Consider the following 26,750-nt stretch of genomic DNA (forward strand, 5'->3'; position numbering starts at 1 on the left):
ATAATGTAGCGTTTCACATGTAGATACACCCGCCGTCATACACAGGACATGCCGCATATCATTTTACTCAGCAGAAGCTGCTGGTGCTAGCTATGCACATCATCACTGTGTGAATAAGAGGCATTTGAAGGTAAAAAAGTCACACGGCACTGTTAACGCGCAAGGAGGCTAGATGTAGGACGACACATCTGTATGCATCATCTGTGGGTGATGGTAAAATGTCCATAAGAAAAAGCAGCGTGGGCTATAGGGACAAATTTATTGTAATAAATAATGTATAGAAATAATTTTGTGGGGCGCGGAGCTAAAATCTTCTGAGGTGCAGGACGAGGACGACGGGATCAGGTTGGAGACACAGAAATTGTCTTCTTCAGCTGAAAGAACTGCGGAGACAGAGAGCAGAGATCAGTGCCAATATGTACAGAGAAAACGATCCCATTCCACGGACATCGCATCATTCCGGTCCTACTGGTGCTAGGAGTATGGAAAATATTTCATAGATCACAGTAACAATTTATTAAAGAGATTGTCTATTTAATAACTAAATTGCATATTATAGTTTAATAATAATAATACTGGCGTTACACCTGCAGACAGGGAGAGTTACTGCACCCCGAGTACCAGTTACTGGCGTTTCCCCGCCTGCAGGTGTGAGTTACTGCACCCCGAGTACCAGTTACTGGCGTTACACCTGCAGGCGGGGAGAGTTACTGCACCCTGAGTACCAGGTACCGGCGTTACACCTGCAGGCGGGGAGAGTTACTGCACCCCGAGTACCAGTTACTGGCGTTACACCTGCAAGTGGGGAGAGTTACTGCACCCCAAGTACCAGTTACTGGTGTTACACCTGCAGGCGGGGAGAGTTACTGCACCCCGAGTACCAGTTACTGGTGTTACACCTGCAGGCGGGGAGAGTTACTGCACCCCGAGTACCAGGTACTGGCATTACCACCTGCAGGCGGGGAGAGTTATTGCAGCCCGAGTACCAGGTACCGGCGTTACACCTGCAGACGGGGAGAGTTACTGCAGCCCGAGTACCAGGTACCGGCGTTACACCTGCAGGTGGGGAGAGTTACTGCAGCCCGAGTACCAGGTACCGGCGTTACACCTGCAGGCGGGGAGAGTTACTGCAGCCCGAGTACCAGGTACCGGCGTTACACCTGCAGGCGGGGAGAGTTACTGCACCCCGAGTACCAGTTACTGGCGTTACACCTGCAAGCGGGGAGAGTTACTGCACCCCAAGTACCAGTTACTGGTGTTACACCTGCAGGCGGGGAGAGTTACTGCACCCCGAGTACCAGTTACTGGTGTTACACCTGCAGGCGGGGAGAGTTACTGCACCCCGAGTACCAGTTACTGGTGTTACACCTGCAGGCGGGGAGAGTTACTGCACCCCAAGTACCAGTTACTGGTGTTACACCTGCAGGCGGGGAGAGTTACTGCACCCCGAGTACCAGTTACTGGTGTTACACCTGCAGGCGGGGAGAGTTACTGCACCCCGAGTACCAGGTACTGGCATTACCACCTGCAGGCGGGGAGAGTTATTGCAGCCCGAGTACCAGGTACCGGCGTTACACCTGCAGGCGGGGAGAGTTACTGCACCCTGAGAACTTTCTTGCTACACAGTGTCCTGATCTATTTAGTGTATTAGGAGACTGAAGCTAATGAAAACGTGCACCCCCTTAGCTGTAATTACACTATATTGCTCAGGATGGGACTTATAGAAGTCTATGAAAAAGAGACACTAACCTTCCGTACTGACGCAAAAGCAGGCCCAAAGGCTGGTTTAACTTCTGTGCTACCGCGGATCCACTGGGGTAGTTTGCCGAGTATAGCCGGTCGGGAGTACCTGTGGTCTAACAGTACAATGGTGGCGTAGTCACCCCGATGCCGGATCGCTCGTCCTAACCAGACAACATAACCCTGTGAGCCCCACTATAATATAACACAGACACCTTCAGAGTAAAATCATACTATAATAATATAAACCATGCTTCCTAAACTCCAATTAACATAGTAGTCCTGCCATATACTAACATTACCCATACAATAACACGTGTGAAAGCTGACGTATTGAGAATATAAAAGTAATATATAGATTGAATAAGCACTGTAGCAAATCACTGATAGGGGCACCTCTACCACATACAGGACCTGATTCAGCAAGGACTGCAAAGCTGCACGCAGGCTATAGATATATGATGTATACACGCAGGCTATAGATATATGATGTATACACGCAGGCTATAGATAGATGATGTATGCACGCAGGCTATAGATAGATGATGTATACACGCAGGCTATAGATAGATAGATGTATGCACGCAGGCTATAGATAGATGATGTAGGCACGCAGGCTATAGATAGATGATGTATACACGCAGGCTACAGATAGATGATGTATGCACGCAGGCTATAGATATATGATGTATACACGCAGGCTATAGATATATGATGTATACACGCAGGCTATAGATATATGATGTATACACGCAGGCTACAGATAGATGATGTATGCACGCAGGCTATAGATATATGATGTATACACGCAGGCTATAGATATATGATGTATACACGCAGGCTATAGATATATGATGTATACATGCAGGATATAGATATATGATGTATACACGCAGGATATAGATAGATGATGTATACACGCAGGCTACAGATAGATGATGTATACACGCAGGATATAGATATATGATGTATGCACGCAGGCTATAGATAGATGATGTATGCACGCAGGCTATAGATAGATGATGTATACAGGCAGGCTACAGATAGATGATGTATACAGGCAGGCTACAGATAGATGATGTATGCACGCAGGCTACAGATAGATGATGTATACAGGCAGGCTACAGATAGATGATGTATGCACGCAGGCTATAGATAGATGATGTATGCTCGCAGGATATAGATATATGATGTATGCACGCAGGCTACAGATAGATGATGTATGCACGCAGGCTACAGATAGATGATGTATGCACGCAGGCTATAGATAGATGATGTATGCACGCAGGCTACAGATAGATGATGTATGCACGCAGGCTACAGATAGATGATGTATGCACGCAGGCTACAGATAGACGATGTATGCACGCAGGCAGCTTTGCAATTGCGATCCTTCCTATTATGCAAATACAGCAGGAGGTGTATGACTGCTGCATTTGCGATCCCAAGGAGGTCAGGCTGGGATCACCATCAGTGGTTGATGGTCATGATGGTGGACGACGCCAGACCTCCGACCAGCTGAGTAAACCTCCGCTTACTCAGACTGGCCAGTTTGCGAGCCCAGGACACTGCGATCAACGCAGATCCTGGGCTGGCGTTCCCAGATATTGCTATCTGGGAACGCCGGCCGACCCCGACCCTTAAATGCCAGGCAGAGGCATTCAAAGGTCTGTGTGCGACTACACAGGACCCATTCTGCACACTCGCAGAATGGGTCCTGCGCACGTGCAGATTCCCGATAATCGGGAATCTGCAATCCGCAGTGCACTGCTGAATCAGGCCCACAGGCACCAAGCACAGACAATGACCTGTATCGGAATTGTGGGAACATACATAGTTCTATTCTCTTTGTTTCTTAGCTATCAGCTCCACGCTGTGTGCGCGTCGCGCTCTTACCTATAGACTGATTGACGGCTTTCATGCACAGGTTCTCGATAAGCACTCTCCCCGCAGCCACGCCATTGGTCTTGGGCTGGTAAATAAAGACAATAAGACATAGAATTAACTCCTCTATCTACCCCCCCATACCCCCCCCCCCTCCTCTTAGGGGTCAGCGTGCCACAATGAGCAAGTACCATGGTCCCATTACCAGAGTGTGATCGAGGTAGGACATCTTCTCCTGGAGCTCCGGGGATCGGATATTGGGGTACGGCATTCCCACCATCACAATACACCTGCACAGAGGCGGCATTTAGTCCACTGAAGCACCAACAAAACGACTGGTTACATAGAGGTAAAGGAGCACTTACAGCAACACAAATTCATTCATTCATTATCTGTGTTCTATCAAAGTGGCGCAATTGAAAAACATAAATCATGAATGCTGTTACAGCACATTGGGATACACAGCTGAATGCGGTTCCCCTGTAAGTGGCCGATCGTCACTACTCACCGGCCCAGGTCGTCAGAGAAATTAATCCCTTCGCTCATCTTCCCTCCGACAACAGAGAACAGCAGAGCTCCGCTCAGGGGTCCTGCAGACTGGCTGCAGAGCTATTGGGAGGAAGGATACAGCCGTCAGAGCAAAAGCACAATGAGACAGAGCAGCAGAGCGATGACTTAAATCACATACTGAGGAGGTAAATAAATGTAGGTAGGGTGACACAGAACACGTCATACTATGAAACAGGAGCATTTCCTGCAACTTATTTTAACTCCATCGCTGTTACCATTCTTTCTACTTCAGGGTCCATAGGGGGTCCACAGGGTTGACCTTGGGGTATAGGTTGGGAACCAAATCCGGGCACCACGCAGTTAAAGCTTTTAGCTCCCAGGATGCACTTGGGTCCACTCTCCCTATAACCCCGCCCCCCAGCCAGAGGCACCTCAGTTTAAGTTGGTGCCCGGCCGGAGTTGGGTCACCGTTACTGCAGGGGGGCTGCTTAGCAGCCCCTAAGCTTAAAAGAGTTTTATTTTATTATTTTTTACTACTCTTCAGAGCGGCAGCATCAGACTGTCCAATGGACGTCTGAGCTGCCGCTCCTACACCCCGTCGGCGCTGCGACGCCAGTACAGATCTGGGGATCGCAGCGGGACCCCAGAGTCTGTACTAGCCGGGCTCTGGAGGAATCCCTGGGCTGCTGCCGGATCGACGGGGACAGGTAAGTCGCGTGGTCACCGCTTGCGGTGATCCACGTGTGAATATGCAGCCTTATGCCTCCGGTCTCTGGGGACAGACCGGAGGCGCTAGCGGTGGCGGCGGGCTCCCCCTCCATGGAAGCATACCCTGCGTGTCCACAGCCCACCAGGGATTATAGCGGCAGCGGGAGCCGGCATCCCGGGGGGTTAATTGCTAGCCAGGGGAGGAAGCCTTCCCTGTCTAGCGGCTCCTCCCCTCAGCTCAGCGCGCCTTTCAATAATACAGTCTGGCGTCGCTGAGCTGCTTCCTCCGCGGGCCACGCTTCTTCTGAGGTCTCCAGTGGCCATTTTCTCTCTGTGGTGCTGCAGAACTCTTAGGATGTCAGTGAGCCCAGTCCTCCTGCGTACCTGGCCATTTTGGGTGAGTGTACACAGCGCTATAGCCTTCCCAGACACTGAATCTGGGCAGTTGAATGTAGCGACATTGTGCAGTATATTATATGTCATGCTTATGTATGTATATATATTTTTCTGCATTGTATGTGACTTATGCTAGTGCTGACTGTCTGCTTTTTCTCTCACCTGTCAGTGTATATCTATCCCTTTTCTTTATCTGCCCTAATACAGGTGTACCTGGGGTGGTTCTGAGACCTCACATATATATATTTGTTAATATCTGTGAGGTTTGTCACATACTGTTGCGTGCTGCACGTTGCCATATTTTAGATGGAACTGTGAGTTGCATACGCTGATAATGGGTCCCTGCAGCTACTCTTAGCGTCAGTCAGGACCGGTATGGCGCTGCTTAATATTTCCGTCAAGATAGTCAGATATATCTGACCAGGAGATTGCACACGATACTGCACCCATTATTGCTATCCTGCAAGTCATAGCCTGCAGGAATTAGTGCGGAGGATTTTAACTCAGAAAGGTTTATGTATGCGGCACCATCTGGTGCGGGGCCCCTTGCACGACCCCCTTAAAGGGCGGTTTGTTTCTCAGGATCCTCTCCTTTGAGGATCGCCGGGCGGGCCCCATTGTCGTCACTCGCTTGGAGTTACTTCACCATACTGCCCTTTTGAACTCGGGGTATCTCGCAATTTCTTGCAATTTACCCCTGTGCAACAGACTGTCGCTCCCCGCCGGGGTTTTTCACAGTACATGAATTACCTCCGATACCACATCGGTCTGTCATTCCCCTTGCAGGGATTACCACAACGGCCACCCTGGTGGATGTCGTTTTATACGAAATACTAATTGGCGTGATATATGCCCTGTGGTTACTGACCAGTGGCTCTGCCGTGAACTGGATGGTATATTCGGCTCTTTCCCTCTCACATGGGGGGAGCCGATTTCAAGTATTATTATCCCTGCTTTGGGGCTGGTAGCCAGGTTCATTCTGGATATAGAGAATGTCGATCCTGCACCTGTATCATACATCTCCCGTTTTCTGCCCAAGGGTGGATCTCATAGCGGGAGTCTGGCTGTCGCCAGATACGAGGAGTCACAAAGGCCTCCTGTTTCCCATTCCCTGAGGGTCCTCACAAGTAATGGAAATCCCCTTCTGGGATGGATTTGTATGTTAATCATCGGGTTACAGGCATTAATATGCCTCCCATCCCGGCCTGGACGGATTTTACGGATCCGTAGGTGGTAACTTTGCCTGAAATCAATGTACTCGTTTTCAGGGCCTGTTACCCGTCCTACCATGGCCATCGCATGGGGATGCTTTTGTGACGTTTTTCCCCTCCAACACGTCTGAGGTTCAAATATCTCTTGCCGCTCATAAAAAAAATACGGTGTGAATATATGTGGGATTACCTCATGGGATGCCGGTCTTCTAACTTTCAGGGTTTCGGCGGCGTCTGTATCCGCCGCAGTACCCTATGGCTGCGTTATGGGAAAGCAGAGGTGCACACTCCTTCCATGGGGAAGTTCTTGTTTGGTCCTGACCTTGACAAGATCATGCATCATTGGCAGTATCACTAATGGGAAGATACCGTCTTTAGCTACTCCCACTACATTCGGACTAACTCTGTCTTTTTGTCCTCAGGGTCAGCCTAAAGGTCTGTTTTTTCCTAGGCTGTCGGCCTCCATGGGGGCCACCATATCCAGTACCGAGCAGTCCTGGACTTCCGGACGACCCTGTTTCTACACCTGAGGATATACCCTCAGCCTGACGGGACAGGTCTACATCTGGGGAATTTCCAGAGTGAGGTACTGATTCTCAACGGCCTCTCATTGCTCAGGCAGCCTCCTCACAGGCATTGTTACACGGGCCCTTCTTCAGACCTGATCAGGGCCTTACAATCCCAGAAAGCTATACAGTCTTTGTGGTAAGCAGAGCTATTTCGGCCAACCTCACTATCTCAGTGAGGGACTGGTTGTTCTACTTTCTTTTTGGGGCGGTGACCGACTGGTCCTCCTTTGCCTATACTCTGTCTCAAATCCCTGAATCAGATTCCAACGGTGCCTTGACTCAGGTGGAATCGTCCATGCTCCATCATCCGATGTTTGGAACCTGGGGATTTTATGGTATATCCGAGTATTCAGGATACGTACCTACGGGTACATACAGAGCCCTCTTATCAGCATGGGTTCAGGTTTGCTGTGCCACAGCAACACTTGTAAGTTTCGGGCTCTGCCTTTTGGGGCTGTCCTCAACTCCACCGGGGTTTACCAGCTTTATGGATTTTCTGACAGTTCACCTGTTCAGTGTATCCGAATGCTCCTTTCTCTGGACGGTCTCCTGCTTTTAGCAGGATCACCAAGGTACTTTACCGCCAGGTCAGGATAACCGTGGCTTCTTCTCGGCACAGATAATTAGTCAACGGAGAAAAAGTCCTCCCTGCATCCCTCACAGGGTTTTCTTCATCTGGGAGCACTGCTGGATTCTCAGAATCTGAGAATTTTTCTGGCGTAAGACAAGATCTCCACTCTTCAACTTGGAGTGTGCGGATATCTACGCAGTCGACATATGTCATTACTCTTTGTGATGCGCGGTCTACCAGAGTGTCTACCTTTTGGTAGGGTGGAATGTGCTCAGTTCCATTCCAGGCCTTGCCATAATTGACTCCCCTCCAGATGGATCGAGTTTTTTCCATCGGATCGCTGTTCGAACGATGATACTTTCTCCGGAGGCGAGTTGGTCTCTGTCCGGGTGGCTATGGCCATCTCGTCCAGGGTGTTCTTTGCTAAAGACAGTGTCTGGTCTGCATTCGTTTCGGGGCAGTTGGACGTCTGTTGCTTCTGCCCTGCCACTTAACTTGTTGATACTTTAGGCTGTCTTGGACCTTCGCTCTGGCCTAACCCATATGTCACGGTAAACCTGAATAGGTTCAGTCCGACAGTGTCACAACAGTGGCTTCCATCTAGGCAACACTGGTAGTTGGGTGGCAATGTCAGGAATGTCACCCATTCTGACATAGTCCAAGGGTCTTCTCCTGGCCAACTCTGCGGTGTTTATTCCCGGAGCTCTCCATTGGGAAGCGGGCTTCCTCAGCCGTCACGGCGTGCATCCCGGGGACTAGTCTCTTCTCCAAGGGAGGTTTCAACTCCTGGTGAGCAGAGGGGGCCTCCCTGAGGGGATTGATCCCCATGGCCTTCTGACTCGATCACACATTACCGGTGTTACAGTCCAGCTCTAGGAGTACTGAAGCTACCTTCAGTGACTCTTTGTCAGTGAAGTGGTCCTTCCACTTTGTGTACCTGTGTCCTCCGGTCTCCGGCTTTCCTTCTGGGGGCTCCAGGTCGTCCCAGACATCACTGGTACTAAGATTTTCGGAGTCTCCTCATCGATGCTCCGTTCCTACTGCTTCACTATCTGGACCTGTTGTCTCAGGGTCCTTGTTTTTCCCTGGATCTGGATCGCTTGTCTTTAACTGCGCCCCTACTGTGGTCCTCGGGCTTCCCTGGCTCTGTCTTCATTGAGATGTTTAGAGCAGATAGGCCAGACTTTGCTGGGATCTGCCACGGACTGTGGCATACATAATTCTTATGGTATCGTACCTGTCGATACGATCCTCCGGTGTCCAGGATTTCCAGATATTCTGGCATTCCTTCCGGCTGGCTTGGGTTTCACCCTTGGCCTGGCCTTCCTGACAGTGCGGATCTCTACACTGTCGGTATGGTTAAGATATGGAATTGCTCCGCTCTGGTATCCAGTTCATCCTTTGGAGTGTTTTCTGGATTATGCCTCCACTTGTCCTCCCTAGGGACTCCTGGGGAGTTAGTAGTGGTTCTTTGTTCCCTCCGGGGACAGTCAATGGAACCGCTGGTTGTGATAGCCATTACATGGTCCATTGTTTAAGCTCTCTCTCTCTCAGGGTGTTTAAATCAACCAGGAGAGTGTCTGAATTGGGAGCGTTCTCATGTGGCTCCCTCTTCTGGAGGGCATCATGTCAGGGTGTGAGTTGCTCTCGCCCTGTGTTTCTTCTTAAAGTGGTTTTTAGGTTCCATATTATTCTGGAACTTATGGTATGGCCATTCAGTTCCCAGTCCTCTCAGCTGGTGTGGCCTCATGGACTGTGGTCCGGCCTCTTTGGCTTTATGTGATCCGTTCAAGTTCCTTATGGTAATCGGACTCCTTATTGGTGGTCTGCGGTTTCTGGTTTTAACAGGAAACGATGGCTGGCCTATAATGAAATGTTGGCTGGATGGCCTCGTATGTCTTCCTCAGGGGCCTACCCATGGGTGGGCATTTCTGTCGTTGAGGCTTGTTTTTTTCTCAGGCCGTGTAACCCTCGTGGGCGGCTCGTCGTGGCGCCTCGGCTGTTTTGCCTTACTAGGTGTCCACGTGGTCTTCTGTCCATACCTTTTTAAGGTTCTAGGCATTGGTTTCCTTTGCCTCTCAGGATGCTTCCTTTTTGGCGACGGATTCTCCTCTCAGCACAGGAGCGTCCCCACCCTTGGTTGAACTGCTTTGGGACATCCCCAAGGTCAACCCTGTGGACCCCCTATGGACCCTGAAGTAGAAAACAAGAGATATGGTAAGAACTTACCTTTGTTATCTCTGTTTCTACGAAGTCCATAGGGTCCACAGGGCGCCCGCCCTGACGCACCTGGCTTCATATGGGCTGTGTTACTGGTCACCGGTTTCCCGTCTCCTTTTCTGTGAGTATGGTTCTAGAGTGTTCCAGTTTTCTCTCTCTTTTTCTCTCCTCCTCCGGCCTTTGGCTACTTACAAACTGAGGTGCCTCTGGCTGGGGGGCGGGGTTATAGGGAGAGTGGACCCAAGTGCATCCTGGGAGCTAAAAGCTTTAACTGCGTGGTGCCCGGATTTGGTTCCCAACCTATACCCCAAGGTCAACCCTGTGGACCCTATGGACTTCGTAGAAACAGAGATAACAAAGGTAAGTTCTTACCATATCTCTTGTTGTAAGCACAACCCCTGCCCACCTTCATTACGTCTCGTGGTCTCACCTTGATGCACCTGGAATACTCAGACAGGACCTGCTCCACCTGACCGGCCTTCTTGGGTTCCTGAAATATCTGAAAGACATCAGGGACAACCGGTCAGTCACCAGCGCAATATTACCGTATACCTGAGTGCGATATACGTCTCTCTCTACTTCAATGTGTTTGCTTTCACAAGGCAAGGTGGTCCAGTGTTAGTGTATGATACCTGCATGCTGTACTGTATTATACAGTGCATCCGGAAAGTATTGGACAAAGGCTGTGTGAATTCTTATGTACATGTGATTTTTATTTTTACTGTTTTTAAATTAAATATGGAAAAATCTCAAAAAAAACTTTTTACACATTGTCATTATGGGGTATTGTGGGTCTGATTCAGAGCCGCTCGTAAGCGGCCGCTCGTTTGTTCCGAGTGATGTTCGCACATCTGCGCATGCGTATGGGTTGTAATACGCATGCGCGAACCAGTCAGTGCGGTCGAAAATCGTGTGCTCGCAAAATAGCGAATGCCTGCTAATTTGAGTGACAGGAGGAGGCGTTTGTGGGTGGTAACAGGGGAAGGTGCTTGAAAACGGGGAGTGGAGATCAGAACGCAGGCGTGCCAAACGGTCAAAACGGGCGTTTTAAGGGTGTGCATAATTAACAAAGCAGTGTCATTGACCACGTCACTCGGTTGTTTTATAGTCAGAACTGCTCGCATGATTGCGGTAGGAAAATCCAACCACAAGAATAGCGAGCAGTTCAGACGCCTTTCGATGTACTCGATGAATCTAATAAATAGCGGACATGACGTATGATGCGAGCGGCCAGGGGGCGTTTTTTACAAAATAACGACCGCATGTTTTGTTCGCTCGTTCAGGCATAGAGGCGTCAACAGATCGCAAAGAGCGAACGGTCAATTTAAATAGCCAGACCCTTTTTCTGAACGAGCGAGCGCAAATAGCGTCCGGCTCTGAATCAGACCCTGTGTGTAGAATTTTGAGGACAAAAATTAATTTATTCCATTTGAAAAAGGCTGTAACATAACAAAATGTGGAAAAAGTGAAGCGCTGTGAATACTTTCCGGATGCACTGTAATGTAATAACTCATCACTCATGTAATAACACATTACGAAGTACTGTATAGATGTCAGGTCTGCGCAGAAAATGTCCCCACTGGGCAGTGACTGGGTGACGCCTGACAGCTGCACACAGGGGGCGTTAGAGAAGGCCGCTCGCTCCTAACTACACCTTATTTTTCCAGGGATTCTAAACACAGTTTTACAATAATGCCCCTCACTGTGATCTATCTGGAACCTTGAGGAGCCGGACGCAACCACATCCATGTCTGCATCTATAGGCGGCCGCCCGCCTGCAATTTTATGCAAATGCCACTACAAAGCCCTTTCCTTGTATATCCGTGCGAGCCAATGTGCAGGGATTGAGACGCCCACTGTCAGCGACGAAATAGCGATTGGTGCATATTTAGATGTTGTTTAGTAGACAAGATGGGTGCTAGGTAAGACGCAAGGGCATCTTTATGCAGATGAAGACATTAACTAGGTGTTCGCTGTCCTAAGCTACTTTTCGCTGCCATCCCAAATGTAATACAAAAATTCACCAAAATGAAAAGCAGGTTATTTAATATATACCCCTAGCTTTTCTCCACACACCCATCAAACTATGTTCTCTCATTCCACCATAGCTCTTAGGGCAGTTCACGTTATTACCTCCCAGCGCGTTTCACAAACCTTTTTCTTTACTGTCAGACGTTTTGTCAGCCCCGTTTTCTCCCAGTGATCCAGGATAAGTTTCTGATAATCATAGGAGGGAAAGAAGACGACAAGTCCTCCTGGGACCACGTTACACAAGTTCGCAAGGATCCGACCGGTCTCGTCCATCTGCCATAAACCGTTTGGTCACCAAAACAACAGAGGAAAAAGTAACAACAGCCGGGAACAAGCTCGTGTGCGGCCCAAAAACATTTCCAAGTAACTAGTCGTGCTCATGTGCAAAAGCACAACCGGTAATTTACTGGTGTGAAAACTTGCAAAACATAATAATAATAATAATAATAAAAATAATTTAATAGGCATTACAGCAGGAGACAGACCAATGGATATGTTACGGCCATAAATGTTGTGGTTTTATGAATGTGCAGAGTCGTTTGGCCCCCGGAAGCAAGTGTGTCCTCATACTGCACAGGTACAAAAGTGACAACGACAGACTTGTGGTTACCATTGCCGGCAAATCCCTCTTCTGGTACGTGAATTCCAGCTGCTGTCCGGTTGGCCCAGTGCAGATCACTATCGGTAGTATATTCTCTGGAGGAATCACATGACCTATTGATGAAACAAATATATGTCTGTATCTCACAAAGCTGTGGAGAGAGGTGGGGAGGAAGAGAGCAGGAGAGAGACAGAGGGAGGAGAGTGAAACATGGGGTGGGGGGGGGAGTGTTCACTCACCGCATGAGAATTCGACTATTCTGTCCGGGCTGAGCCCAGCCGATATCAGTAATTGCTGCTTAAAATCAGAAACCTGTTAGGGAGACACAGGGCTAGAGGTGTAAACTGTGCAAAGGGAATCACTATATGCAGCAATGTAGCAATGAACAAGTAGCAGATTTAGGGCACATCTGACTGTTAGGAAGCCAGAGACACAATAGGGTGACATCACACGCTGCAGCCACGGTGACATCATTCCCATTAGTCTGTTAGGAAGCCAGAGACACAATAGGGTGACATCACACGCTGCAGCCACGGTGACATCATTCCCATTAGTCTGTTAGGAAGCCAGAGACACAATAGGGTGACATCACACGCTGCAGCCACGGTGACATCATTCCCATTAGTCTGACTGTTAGGAAGCCAGAGACACAATAGGGTGACATCACATGCTGCAGCCACAGTGACATCATTCCCATTAGTCTGACTGTTAGGAAGCCAGAGACACAGTAGGGTGACATCACACGCTGCAGCAACGGTGACATCATTCCCATTAGTCTGACTGTGAGGAAGCCAGAGACACAATAGGGTGACATCACACGCTGCAGCCACGGTGACATCATTCCCATTAGTCTGACTGTTAGGAAGCCAGAGACACAATAGGGCGACATCACACGCTGCAGCCACGGTGACATCATTCCCATTAGTCTGACTGTTAGGAAGCCAGAGACACAATAGGGTGACATCACACGCTGCAGCCACGGTGACATCATTCCCATTAGTCTGACTGTTAGTAAGCCAGAGACACAATAGGGCGATATCACACGCTGCAGCCACGGTGACATCATTCCCATTAGTCTGACTGTTAGGAAACCAGACACACAATAGGGTGACATCACACTGCAGCCACGGTGACATCATTCCCATTAGTCTGACTGTTAGGAAACCAGACACACAATAGGGTGACATCACACTGCAGCCACGGTGACATCATTCCCATTAGTCTGACTGTTAGGAAGCCAGAGACACAATAGGGCGACATCACACGCTGCAGCCACGGTGACGTCATTCCCATTAGTCTGACTGTTAGGAAGCCAGAGACACAATAGGGTGACATCACACTGCAGCCACGGTGACATCATTCCCATTAGTCTGACTGTTAGGAAGCCAGAGACACAATAGGGTGACATCACACGCAGCAGCCACAGTGACATCATTCCCATTAGTCTGACTGTTAGGAAGCCAGAGACACAATAGGGTGACATCATTCCCATTAGTCTGACTGTTAGGAAGCCAGAGACACAATAGGGCGACATCACACGCTGCAGCCACGGTGACATCATTCCCATTAGTCTGACTGTTAGGAAGCCAGAGACACAATAGGGCGACATCACACGCTGCAGCCACGGTGACGTCATTCCCATTAGTCTGACTGTTAGGAAGCCAGAGACACAATAGGGTGACATCACACTGCAGCCACGGTGACATCATTCCCATTAGTCTGACTGTTAGGAAGCCAGAGACACAATAGGGTGACATCACACGCAGCAGCCACAGTGACATCATTCCCATTAGTCTGACTGTTAGGAAGCCAGAGACACAATAGGGTGACATCATTCCCATTAGTCTGACTGTTAGGAAGCCAGAGACACAATAGGGCGACATCACACGCTGCAGCCACGGTGACATCATTCCCATTAGTCTGACTGTTAGGAAGCCAGAGACACAATAGGGTGACATCACACTGCAGCCACGGTGACGTCATTCCCATTAGTCTGACTGTTAGGAAGCCAGAGACACAATAGGGTGACATCACACTGCAGCCACGGTGACATCATTCCCATTAGTCTGACTGTTAGGAAGCCAGAGACACAATAGGGTGACATCACACGCAGCAGCCACGGTGACATCATTCCCATTAGTCTGACTGTTAGGAAGCCAGAGACACAATAGGGTGACATCACACGCTGCAGCCACGGTGACATCATTCCCATTAGTCTGTATGCACTAGGCGGCTATCGGCACATCATTACTCCTTGCAGCGTGTTATCACATAGGCCCCAGTGTGTCAGTATCAGCAGGGAGGCCAGAAATAAAAACACACCTTGTATTTATTTCATGTTATAGACAGAATCATTGCAGGTAAAATCTATACTAACTGGGGGTTTTATCCCTGGTTTACCAAATCCCTTTTTATTCCTGTTGGAAGACAAGTGGTTTCAGTAACTAACCAAGCTACACCCAGAGAGGGGATCCTGAGAGCCTCTCCTGTCACTGGTGCCTGAGGACATACAGCCGCCCTGTCACCAGGCTCACTAGTGCTATTTCCTTTCTGTATTACATAATGCCTACTCCCCCCCCCCGGCACCTCGCTCACCGCACTGTATGATGCCCACATTTATGAGCGATGCTCTCCATGTAGCAACAGAGTAATAAATGTAATGCCAGAGGAACTGGTGACAGATCCGCTTTCTGCAGGTTATATGTACTCTCCTACTGTGCACAACATTACAATTCAATTAAGTGAGAACTATGAACATATTTTACACAACTAGATATAAATATGAACAGTGACAACTCTTTGCTGGAATGCCAGGGGGTATTCTATGCACATGAGAGGGGGAGGATGGCTCTGGCGCACGCTGACGGTACGGGATTACAGCGACGCCACATGTCGGCGCCAGGACCTCGTCTGAATAGAGAGGAATACAGTGGCACTATATAAATAATTGGCAATAATAATATTGGTCTGATATAAGAACGGTCAGGTTAGCATTACAGGGACTGAAAATGTAATGAGCCACTTTGCTGAGAACAGGTATGCCACCATAACGTTCTCCTGCTGCCATTCGTACAGGTTACCCGGCCTCTACGCCAGCTGTCGGGTTATTCTTCTCTTGCCTATTCAGTGTAATACAATGTACATGAATATAGAGATTACTCGGACATCCGTTCCCAGGAGAGAGGCCACTTCCGCCTGATCCCATTAATGACTAATCCCCCTGGAAGCAGGCTGACATTTTAGGCAATGTAAACCTGGCATTTGCAGTGCGCTCAGTGGAAGCAGGACTGAATGGATGAGACAGTAATAGGACCAGGAACGGTGGCAGGTTTGGGCGGGTAAAAGGTCTATTTCTCAGAATTTGAGAGTTTAGTTCAGCGCTGATACATTGTAACCGGGCCTTTAAACCTCAACAATTTTCTTTTATTACAGGTTGAGACTCCGATATCCAAAATGCTTGGGACCAGGGGTATTTTGGATAACGGAATATTCCGTATTTTGAAATATTTGCATGTCATAATGAAATATCTTGGGAATGGGACCCCAATATACACACAGAATGCATTTATGTGTTATATACACCTTATACACACAGCCTGCAGGTCATTTTATACAATATTTTCAATAATTTTGTGGCTCAAACAAAGTTTGTGTACAAACATAAACTTCAGTTATGTTTCATATACACCCTATACCAGTGATTCCCAACCTCGGTCCTCAAGGCACACTAACAGTCCTGGTTTTAGTGATATCCATGATTGTGCACAGATGGTTAAATTAAAATAACTGAGGTACTAATTAAGTCACTTGTGCTCAAGTATGGCTATCCCTAAAACCTGGACTGTTAGTGTGCCTTGAGGACCGTGGTTGGGAACCCCTGCCCTATACACACAGCCTGAAGGTCATTTTATACAATATTTGTAATAATTTGTGCCTTAGACAAAGTTTGTGTACATTGAACCATCAAAAATCAAAGGTTTCATTATTTGAGTCATACCAAAAAAATTCCGTATTTCGGAATATTTGCATATAGGAAACTCAACCTGTATTATCATCTTATAGAGTTGGCTAAAGACTTTCAGAACGTGGTCTACTCAGAGAATCAGCCAGAGGTTTGGTCACTGCATACTACCATATTTCTTAGAGAGACCGAAGCACATGAAATGCCCTAACTATAGCAAATGCTTTTATCTTGTTTTCCTTCATTTTACTTTTTTACTGTACTTGCACAACATAAATTGAACCAAAGTAGAATATATCTGGCATAGCAGAATATATTTAGCACTCAGTAACTATTAGCACAATACAGACAGCGTTACTCGACCTGCCATTTGGCGTTCCACTAATGCAGAGTTTTCCGATCTGCGCGATGGTGAATATTTCCTTGCCGATTCCTCGCATTTGGAACCGCTGGATCTCAAGAGGGAAGTTTGGACCTTGGGAACTTTGCTGCTAAGTTGTAAAGACTTATGGGGCGCTTCAGATAACGCCGAGGTGCCGCCGAACATATCTATATCACATGACATTTGCTATGACATCAGCGTAGGCCTAGGTTATAAGCTGGAAGTATAACGATGAAGCATTGTATTTTAGACATAGCACTTGTGTATAAGGGTTAGTGAATATCCCATCATTAGTCCCCTGCCCTAAGTAACACAATGACAGGGGCACACAGAGGTGTTATACTGAGGCACGGAACACATTTCCACCCCCTTTATCTTGAGGAGTAGAGAAGTGAGAAGCTTTGGTGGAAAGTAGGTCGCAGTTCTGCTCTCACCGGCTGCATGGTGCCTCCAGCGATGATCACAGAGCGACAGTCCTTCAGGACCTCTGCAAAATGCACAGCTGGGTTCAGCATAAGAAACTTCAGGCTGCTCTGCGCCACGGTACCTGTGGGGACAGACGCATCTCATAGTAGTGATCTATAGACAGACATCATACACTGAATTAATCAGGCTCTTCCGTACTTCCTGTACAAGTCTTAGGCAGAGAGAACTTCCATAGACCCCTCAGTACAACGTGTCCTGATATACTGTATAGGACACAGGGATTAGTTATTGCAGACACATATACAGAGGTTTTATAATACAGCTAGTTACAGAGGGATGCGCCACGCTGACCGCCTGTGCTCGCAGTATATTCGGGTGCCCGCTCACACTCTCCAACTGCTTAGTACTTATAAAATAATACTTTTGTCTTCATAACACTCTGCGACTTATTTACGCACAATTGTCGCCCATTTCGATGCAAAAAGTCATCTTCTCTTTCTGGCAACACTCTAGTAACATCGATGGAGCCTCCAGTCATGTTTAAGGCTAATTGTGACGACCACTGTTAAACTATTTCTGAAACATTTGTACCCTGTTGCGTGAAAACACCATCTCCTATTTCAGCCAAATACATAATCTGTTGAGGAAGGGGTTATGGATATGCCACAAAATTTTAGTTAGATACTTAAGTGAAGCCGCCATCTAAAGAGCATAGGCCAGTATTCAATTAGCAGCGGTGTTTTGGACACGGAAACTTATCGTGCGCTCCCCCGCTATTCGCCCTATTCAATTCCAAAGGACGCGAAAACGGCAAGCCTCGATGTCGGAACAGGCGGAAAGTGCTGTCAGAAAACAAGAGATATGGTAAGAACTTACCTTTGTTATCTCTGTTTCTACGAAGTCCATAGGGTCCACAGGGTTGACCTTGGGGTATAGGTTGGGAACCAAATCCGGGCACCACGCAGTTAAAGCTTTTAGCTCCCAGGATGCACTTGGGTCCACTCTCCCTATAACCCCGCCCCCCAGCCAGAGGCACCTCAGATTGTAAGTAGCCAAAGGCCGGAGGAGGAGAGAAAAAGAGAGAGAAAACTGGAACACTCTAGAACCATACTCACAGAAAAGGAGACGGGAAGCCGGTGACCAGTAACACAGCCCATATGAAGCCAGGTGCGTCAGGGCGGGCGCCCTGTGGACCCTATGGACTTCGTAGAAACAGAGATAACAAAGGTAAGTTCTTACCATATCTCTTGTTTTCTACTTCAGGGTCCATAGGGGGTCCACAGGGTTGACCTTGGGGATGTCCCAAAGCAGTTCAACCAAGGGTGGGGACGCTCCTGTGCTGAGAGGAGAATCCGTCGCCAAAAAGGAAGCATCCTGAGAGGCAAAGGAAACCAATGCCTAGAACCTTAAAAAGGTATGGACAGAAGACCACGTGGACACCTAGTAAGGCAAAACAGCCGAGGCGCCACGACGAGCCGCCCACGAGGGTTACACGGCCCGAGAAAAAAACAAGCCTCAACGACAGAAATGCCCACCCATGGGTAGGCCCCTGAGGAAGACATACGAGGCCATCCAGTCAACATTTCATTATAGGCCGGCCATCGTTTCCTGTTAAAACCAGAAACCGCAGACCACCAATAAGGAGTCCGCTTACCATAAGGAACTTGAACGGATCACATAAAGCCAAAGAGGCCGGACCACAGTCCATGAGGCCACAACAGCCGAGAGGACTGGGAACTGAATGGCCATACCATAAGTTCCAGAATAATATGGAACCTAAAAACCACTTTAAGAAGAAACACAGGGCGAGAGCAACTCACACCCTGACATGATGCCCTCCAGAAGAGGGAGCCACATGAGAACGCTCCCCATTCAGACACTCTCCTGGTTGATTTAAACACCCTGAGAGAGAGAGAGAGAGAGAGAGAGAGAGAGAGCTTAAACAATAGACCATGTAATGGCTATCACAACCAGCGGTTCCATGGACTGTCCCCGGAGGGAACAAAGAACCACTACTAACTCCCCAGGAGTCCCTAGGGAGGATAAGTGGAGACATAATCCAGAAAACACTCCAAAGGATGAACTGGATACCAGAGCGGAGCAATTCCATATCTTAACCATACCGACAGTGTAGAGATCCGCACTGTCAGGAAGGCCAGGCCAAGGGTGAAACCCAAGCCAGCTGGAAGGAATGCCAGAATATCTGGAAATCCTGGACACCGGAGGATCGTATCGACAGGTACGATACCATAAGAATTATGTATGCCACAGTCCGTGGCAGATCCCAGCAAAGTCTGGCCTATCTGCTCTAAACATCTCAATGAAGACAGAGCCAGGGAAGCCCGAGGACCACAGTAGGGGCGCAGTTAAAGACAAGCGATCCAGATCCAGGGAAAAACAAGGACCCTGAGACAACAGGTCCAGATAGTGAAGCAGTAGGAACGGAGCATCGAGGAGGAGACTCCGAAAATCTTAGTACCAGTGATGTCTGGGACGACCTGGAGCCCCCAGAAGGAAAGCCCCTCCGTCTCGAATTAAACTTCCGAAGACCTCGAGGAAGAAGGGAGACCGGAGGACACAGGTACACAAAGTGGAAGGACCACTTCACTGACAAAGAGTCACTGAAGGTAGCTTCAGTACTCCTAGAGCTGGACTGTAACACCGGTAATGTGTGATCGAGTCAGAAGGCCATGGGGATCAATCCCCTCAGGGAGGCCCCCTCTGCTCACCAGGAGTTGAAACCTCTCTTGGAGAAGAGACTAGTCCCCGGGATGCACGCCGTGACGGCTGAGGAAGCCCGCTTCCCAATGGAGAGCTCCGGGAATAAACACCGCAGAGTTGGCCAGGAGAAGACCCTTGGACTATGTCAGAATGGGTGACATTCCTAACATTGCCACCCAACTACCAGTGTTGCCTAGATGGAAGCCACTGTTGTGACACTGTCGGACTGAACCTATTCAGGTTAACCGTGACAAATGGGTTAGGCCAGAGTGAAAGTCCAAGACAGCTTAAAGTATCAACAAGGTAAGTGGCAGGGCAGAAGCGACAGACGTCCAACTGCCCCGAAATGAATGCGGACCAGACACTGTCTTTAGCAAAGAACACCCTGGACGAGATGGCCATAGCCACCCGGACAGAGACCAACTCGCCTCCGTAGAAAGTATCATCGTTCGAACAGTGATCCGATGGAAAAAACTCGATCCATCTGGAGGGGAGTCAATTATGGCAAGGCCTGGAATGGAACTGAGCACATTCCACCCTACCAAAAGGTAGACACTCTGGTAGACCGCGCATCACAAAGAGTAATGACATATGTCGACTGCGTAGATATCCGCACCCTCGAAGTTGAAGAGTGGAGATCTTGTCTTACGCCAGAAAAATTCTCAGATTCTGAGAATCCAGCAGTGCTCCCAGATGAAGAAAACCCTGTGAGGGATGCAGGGAGGACTTTTCTGTGACGAGAAGAAGCCCCGGTTATCCTGACCTGGCGGTAAAGTACCTTGGTGATCCTGCTAAAAGTAGGAGACCGTCCAGAGAAAGGAGCATTCGGATACACTGAACAGGTGAACTGTCAGAAAATCCATAAAGCTGGTAAACCCCGGTGGAGTTGAGGACAGCCCCAAAAGGCAGAGCCCGAAACTTACAAGTGTTGCTGTGGCACAGCAAACCTGAACCCATGCTGATGAGAGGGCTCTGTATGTACCCGTAGGTACGTATCCTGAATACTCGGATATACCATAAAATCCCCAGGTTCCAAACATCGGATGATGGAGCATGGACGATTCCACCTGAGTCAAGGCACCGTTGGAATCTGATTCAGGGATTTGAGACAGAGTATAGGCAAAGGAGGACCAGTCGGTCACCGCCCCAAAAAGAAAGTAGAACAACCAGTCCCTCACTGAGATAGTGAGGTTGGCCGAAATAGCTCTGCTTACCACAAAGACTGTATAGCTTTCTGGGATTGTAAGGCCCTGATCAGTTCTGAAGAAGGGCCCGTGTACCAATGCCTGTGAGGAGGCTGCATGAGCAATGAGAGGCCGTTGAGAATCAGTACCTCACTCTGGAAATTCCCCAGATGTAGACCTGTCCAGTCAGGCTGAGGGTATATCCTCAGGTGTAGAAACAGGGTCGTCCGGAAGTCCAGGACTGCTCGGTACTGGATATGGTGGCCCCCGTGGAGGCCGACAGCCTAGGAAAAAACAGGCCTTTAGGCTGACCCTGAGGACAAAAAGACTTAACAGAGTTAGTCCGAATGTAGTGGGAGTAGCTAAAGACGGTATCTCCCCATTAGTGATACTGCCAATGATGCAACGATCTTGTCAAGGTCAGGACCAAACAAGAACTTCCCCCTGGAAGGAGTGTGCACCTCTGCTTTCCCATAACGCAGCCATAGGGTACTGCGGCGGATACAGATGCCGCCGAAACCCTGAAAGTTAGAAGACCGGCATCCCATGAGGTAATCCCACATATGACCACTGCATATTTTGTGAGCGGCAAAAAGATATTTGAACCTCAGACGTGTTGGAGGGGAAAAACGTCACAAAAGCATCACCATGCGATGGCCATGGTAGGACGGGCAACAGGCCCTGAAAACGAGTACATTGATTTCAGGCAAAGTTACCACCTACGGATCCGTAAAATCCGTCCAGGCCGGGATGGGAGGCGTATTAATGCCTGTAACCCGATGATTAACATACAAATCCATCCCAGAAGGGGATTTCCATTACTTGTGAGGACCCTCAGGGAATGGGAAACAGGAGGCCTTTGTGACTCCTCGTATCTGGGGACAGCCAGACTCCCGCTATGAGATCCACCCGCTGGGCAGAAAACGGGAGATGTATGATACAGGTGCAGGATCGACATTCTCTATATCCAGAATGAGCCTGGCTACCAGCCCCAAAGCAGGGATAATAATACTTGAGATCGGCTCCCCCCCATGTGAGAGGGAAAGAGCCGAATATACCATCCAGTTCACGGCAGAGCCACTGGTCAGTAACCACAGGGCGTATATCACGCCAATTAGTATTTCGTATAAAACGACATCCACCAGGGTGGCCGTTGTGGTAATCCCTGCAAGGGGAATGACAGACCGATGTGGTATCGGAGGTAATTCATGTACTGTGAAAAACCCCGGCAGGGAGCGATAGTCTGTGACACAGGGGTAAATTGCAAGAAATTGCGAGATACCCCGAGTTCAAAAGGGCAGTATGGTGAAGTAACTCCAAGCGAGTGACGACAATGGGGCCCGCCCGGCGATCCTCAAAGGAGAGGATCCTGAGAAACAACGCCCTTTAAGGGGGTCGTGCAAGGGGCCCGGCACCAGATGGTGCCGCATACGTAAACCTTTCTGAGTTAAAATCCTCCGCACTAATTCCTGCAGGCTATGACTTGCAGGATAGCAATAATGGGTGCAGTATCGTGTGCAATCTCCTGGTCAGATATATCTGACTATCTTGACGGAAATATTAAGCAGCGCCATACCGGTCCTGACTGACGCTAAGATTAGCTGCAGGAACCCATTATCAGAGTACGCAACTCACAGTTCCATCTAAAATATGGCAACGTGCAGCACGCAACAGTATGTGACAAACCTCACAGATATTAACAAATATATATATGTGAGGTCTCAGAACCACCCCAGGTACACCTGTATTAGGGCAGATAAAGAAAAGGGATAGATATACACTGACAGGTGAGAGAAAAAGCAGACAGTCAGCACTAGCATAAGTCACATACAATGCAGAAAAATATATATACATACATAAGCATGACATATAATATACTGCACAATGTCGCTACATTCAACTGCCCAGATTCAGTGTCTGGGAAGGCTATAGCGCTGTGTACACTCACCCAAAATGGCCAGGTACGCAGGGGGACTGGGCTCACTGACATCCTAAGAGTTCTGCAGCACCACAGAGAGAAAATGGCCGCTGGAGACCTCAGAAGAAGCGTGGCCCGCGGAGGAAGCAGCTCAGCGACGCCAGACTGTATTATTGAAAGGCGCGCTGAGCTGAGGGGAGGAGCCGCTAGACAGGGAAGGCTTCCTCCCCTGGCTAGCAATTAACCCCCCGGGATGCCGGCTCCCGCTGCCGCTATAATCCCTGGTGGGCTGTGGACACGCGGGGTATGCCTCCATGGAGGGGGAGCCCGCCGCCACCGCTAGCGCCTCCGGTCTGTCCCCAGAGACCGGAGGCATAAGGCTGCATGTACACGCGGGTCACCGCAAGCGGTGACCACGCGACTTACCTGTCCCCGTCGATCCGGCAGCAGCCCAGGGATTCCTCCAGAGCCCGGCTAGTACAGACTCTGGGGTCCCGCTGCGATCCCCAGATCTGTACTGGCGTCGCAGCGCCGGCGGGGTGTAGGAGCGGCAGCTCAGACGTCCATTGGACAGTCTGATGCTGCCGCTCTGAAGAGTAGTAAAAAAATAATAAAACAAAACTCTTTTAAGCTTAGAGGCTGCTAAGCAGCCCCCCTGCAGTAACGGTGACCCGACTCCGGCCGGGCACCAACTTAAACTGAGGTGCCTCTGGCTGGGGGGCGGGGTTATAGGGAGAGTGGACCCAAGTGCATCCTGGGAGCTAAAAGCTTTAACTGCGTGGTGCCCGGATTTGGTTCCCAACCTATACCCCAAGGTCAACCCTGTGGACCCCCTATGGACCCTGAAGTAGAAATGGCGAAATTAACCTGAACCCCCCCCCCCCAAAAGATGCACTAACATTGGGGATCACTATAGATGCCCCCGATTAGCCCTAATGAAGGTATTTGGGGTACTTAAGTTGTGACAATTGGTGCCAATTAGCGCATTCACACAAGTGGTGAGGAATAGCATTAAGCTATATTTTTAGAAGAAAATAACTACTCCCAGCAAATTTGGGGTACACGAAAATGGGGGCTAGCATATTTTTAAGTTACTAAAGTGAAGTTTTAAATGACGTCAAGAAACCACTTGCCGCAAGTACCCCCGAGTCTATTTCGCTAATTGTTATGTTTGTCCCCCAACTTTTCACATTTTCGCCCCCAAATGAAAACAAGAGATATGGTAAGAACTTACCTTTGTTATCTCTGTTTCTACGAAGTCCATAGGGTCCACAGGGTTGACCTTGGGGTATAGGTTGGGAACCAAATCCGGGCACCACGCAGTTAAAGCTTTTAGCTCCCAGGATGCACTTGGGTCCACTCTCCCTATAACCCCGCCCCCCAGCCAGAGGCACCTCAGATTGTAAGTAGCCAAAGGCCGGAGGAGGAGAGAAAAAGAGAGAGAAAACTGGAACACTCTAGAACCATACTCACAGAAAAGGAGACGGGAAGCCGGTGACCAGTAACACAGCCCATATGAAGCCAGGTGCGTCAGGGCGGGCGCCCTGTGGACCCTATGGACTTCGTAGAAACAGAGATAACAAAGGTAAGTTCTTACCATATCTCTTGTTTTCTACTTCAGGGTCCATAGGGGGTCCACAGGGTTGACCTTGGGGATGTCCCAAAGCAGTTCAACCAAGGGTGGGGACGCTCCTGTGCTGAGAGGAGAATCCGTCGCCAAAAAGGAAGCATCCTGAGAGGCAAAGGAAACCAATGCCTAGAACCTTAAAAAGGTATGGACAGAAGACCACGTGGACACCTAGTAAGGCAAAACAGCCGAGGCGCCACGACGAGCCGCCCACGAGGGTTACACGGCCCGAGAAAAAAACAAGCCTCAACGACAGAAATGCCCACCCATGGGTAGGCCCCTGAGGAAGACATACGAGGCCATCCAGTCAACATTTCATTATAGGCCGGCCATCGTTTCCTGTTAAAACCAGAAACCGCAGACCACCAATAAGGAGTCCGCTTACCATAAGGAACTTGAACGGATCACATAAAGCCAAAGAGGCCGGACCACAGTCCATGAGGCCACAACAGCCGAGAGGACTGGGAACTGAATGGCCATACCATAAGTTCCAGAATAATATGGAACCTAAAAACCACTTTAAGAAGAAACACAGGGCGAGAGCAACTCACACCCTGACATGATGCCCTCCAGAAGAGGGAGCCACATGAGAACGCTCCCCATTCAGACACTCTCCTGGTTGATTTAAACACCCTGAGAGAGAGAGAGAGAGAGAGAGAGAGAGAGAGCTTAAACAATAGACCATGTAATGGCTATCACAACCAGCGGTTCCATGGACTGTCCCCGGAGGGAACAAAGAACCACTACTAACTCCCCAGGAGTCCCTAGGGAGGATAAGTGGAGACATAATCCAGAAAACACTCCAAAGGATGAACTGGATACCAGAGCGGAGCAATTCCATATCTTAACCATACCGACAGTGTAGAGATCCGCACTGTCAGGAAGGCCAGGCCAAGGGTGAAACCCAAGCCAGCTGGAAGGAATGCCAGAATATCTGGAAATCCTGGACACCGGAGGATCGTATCGACAGGTACGATACCATAAGAATTATGTATGCCACAGTCCGTGGCAGATCCCAGCAAAGTCTGGCCTATCTGCTCTAAACATCTCAATGAAGACAGAGCCAGGGAAGCCCGAGGACCACAGTAGGGGCGCAGTTAAAGACAAGCGATCCAGATCCAGGGAAAAACAAGGACCCTGAGACAACAGGTCCAGATAGTGAAGCAGTAGGAACGGAGCATCGAGGAGGAGACTCCGAAAATCTTAGTACCAGTGATGTCTGGGACGACCTGGAGCCCCCAGAAGGAAAGCCCCTCCGTCTCGAATTAAACTTCCGAAGACCTCGAGGAAGAAGGGAGACCGGAGGACACAGGTACACAAAGTGGAAGGACCACTTCACTGACAAAGAGTCACTGAAGGTAGCTTCAGTACTCCTAGAGCTGGACTGTAACACCGGTAATGTGTGATCGAGTCAGAAGGCCATGGGGATCAATCCCCTCAGGGAGGCCCCCTCTGCTCATCAGGAGTTGAAACCTCTCTTGGAGAAGAGACTAGTCCCCGGGATGCACGCCGTGACGGCTGAGGAAGCCCGCTTCCCAATGGAGAGCTCCGGGAATAAACACCGCAGAGTTGGCCAGGAGAAGACCCTTGGACTATGTCAGAATGGGTGACATTCCTAACATTGCCACCCAACTACCAGTGTTGCCTAGATGGAAGCCACTGTTGTGACACTGTCGGACTGAACCTATTCAGGTTAACCGTGACAAATGGGTTAGGCCAGAGTGAAAGTCCAAGACAGCTTAAAGTATCAACAAGGTAAGTGGCAGGGCAGAAGCGACAGACGTCCAACTGCCCCGAAATGAATGCGGACCAGACACTGTCTTTAGCAAAGAACACCCTGGACGAGATGGCCATAGCCACCCGGACAGAGACCAACTCGCCTCCGTAGAAAGTATCATCGTTCGAACAGTGATCCGATGGAAAAAACTCGATCCATCTGGAGGGGAGTCAATTATGGCAAGGCCTGGAATGGAACTGAGCACATTCCACCCTACCAAAAGGTAGACACTCTGGTAGACCGCGCATCACAAAGAGTAATGACATATGTCGACTGCGTAGATATCCGCACCCTCGAAGTTGAAGAGTGGAGA

At 49.1% G+C, this 26,750-nt stretch overlaps 1 protein-coding gene across 2 annotated transcripts in view; it reads right to left on the reverse strand.

The window, feature by feature from the left end:
• Positions 1-52: 52 nt before the first annotated feature.
• The window catches only part of DDX11 (DEAD/H-box helicase 11), a 107,430-nt gene continuing 80,732 nt past the window's right edge, over positions 53-26,750 (reverse strand). The window contains exons 18-27 of one of the 2 annotated variants that reach the window (XM_088454898.1): positions 17,219-17,331; positions 12,681-12,753; positions 12,451-12,554; positions 11,964-12,113; positions 10,240-10,308; positions 4,133-4,233; positions 3,830-3,914; positions 3,637-3,712; positions 1,750-1,904; positions 53-383 (exon numbers count right to left, since the gene is read on the reverse strand). In XM_088454898.1, coding sequence (XP_088311024.1) covers positions 342-383; positions 1,750-1,904; positions 3,637-3,712; positions 3,830-3,914; positions 4,133-4,233; positions 10,240-10,308; positions 11,964-12,113; positions 12,451-12,554; positions 12,681-12,753; positions 17,219-17,331 — 968 coding nt within the window. In that variant the 3' untranslated portion in view covers positions 53-341. The remainder of the gene's footprint in view (positions 384-1,749; positions 1,905-3,636; positions 3,713-3,829; positions 3,915-4,132; positions 4,234-10,239; positions 10,309-11,963; positions 12,114-12,450; positions 12,555-12,680; positions 12,754-17,218; positions 17,332-26,750) is intronic. The other variant, XM_088454900.1, reaches the window with a different exon arrangement.

This window comes from Taudactylus pleione, unplaced genomic scaffold, assembly GCF_031769625.1.
Source record: "Taudactylus pleione unplaced genomic scaffold, aTauple2 ptg000634l, whole genome shotgun sequence".
In the NCBI taxonomy this organism is placed as follows: domain Eukaryota; kingdom Metazoa; phylum Chordata; class Amphibia; order Anura; family Myobatrachidae; genus Taudactylus; species Taudactylus pleione.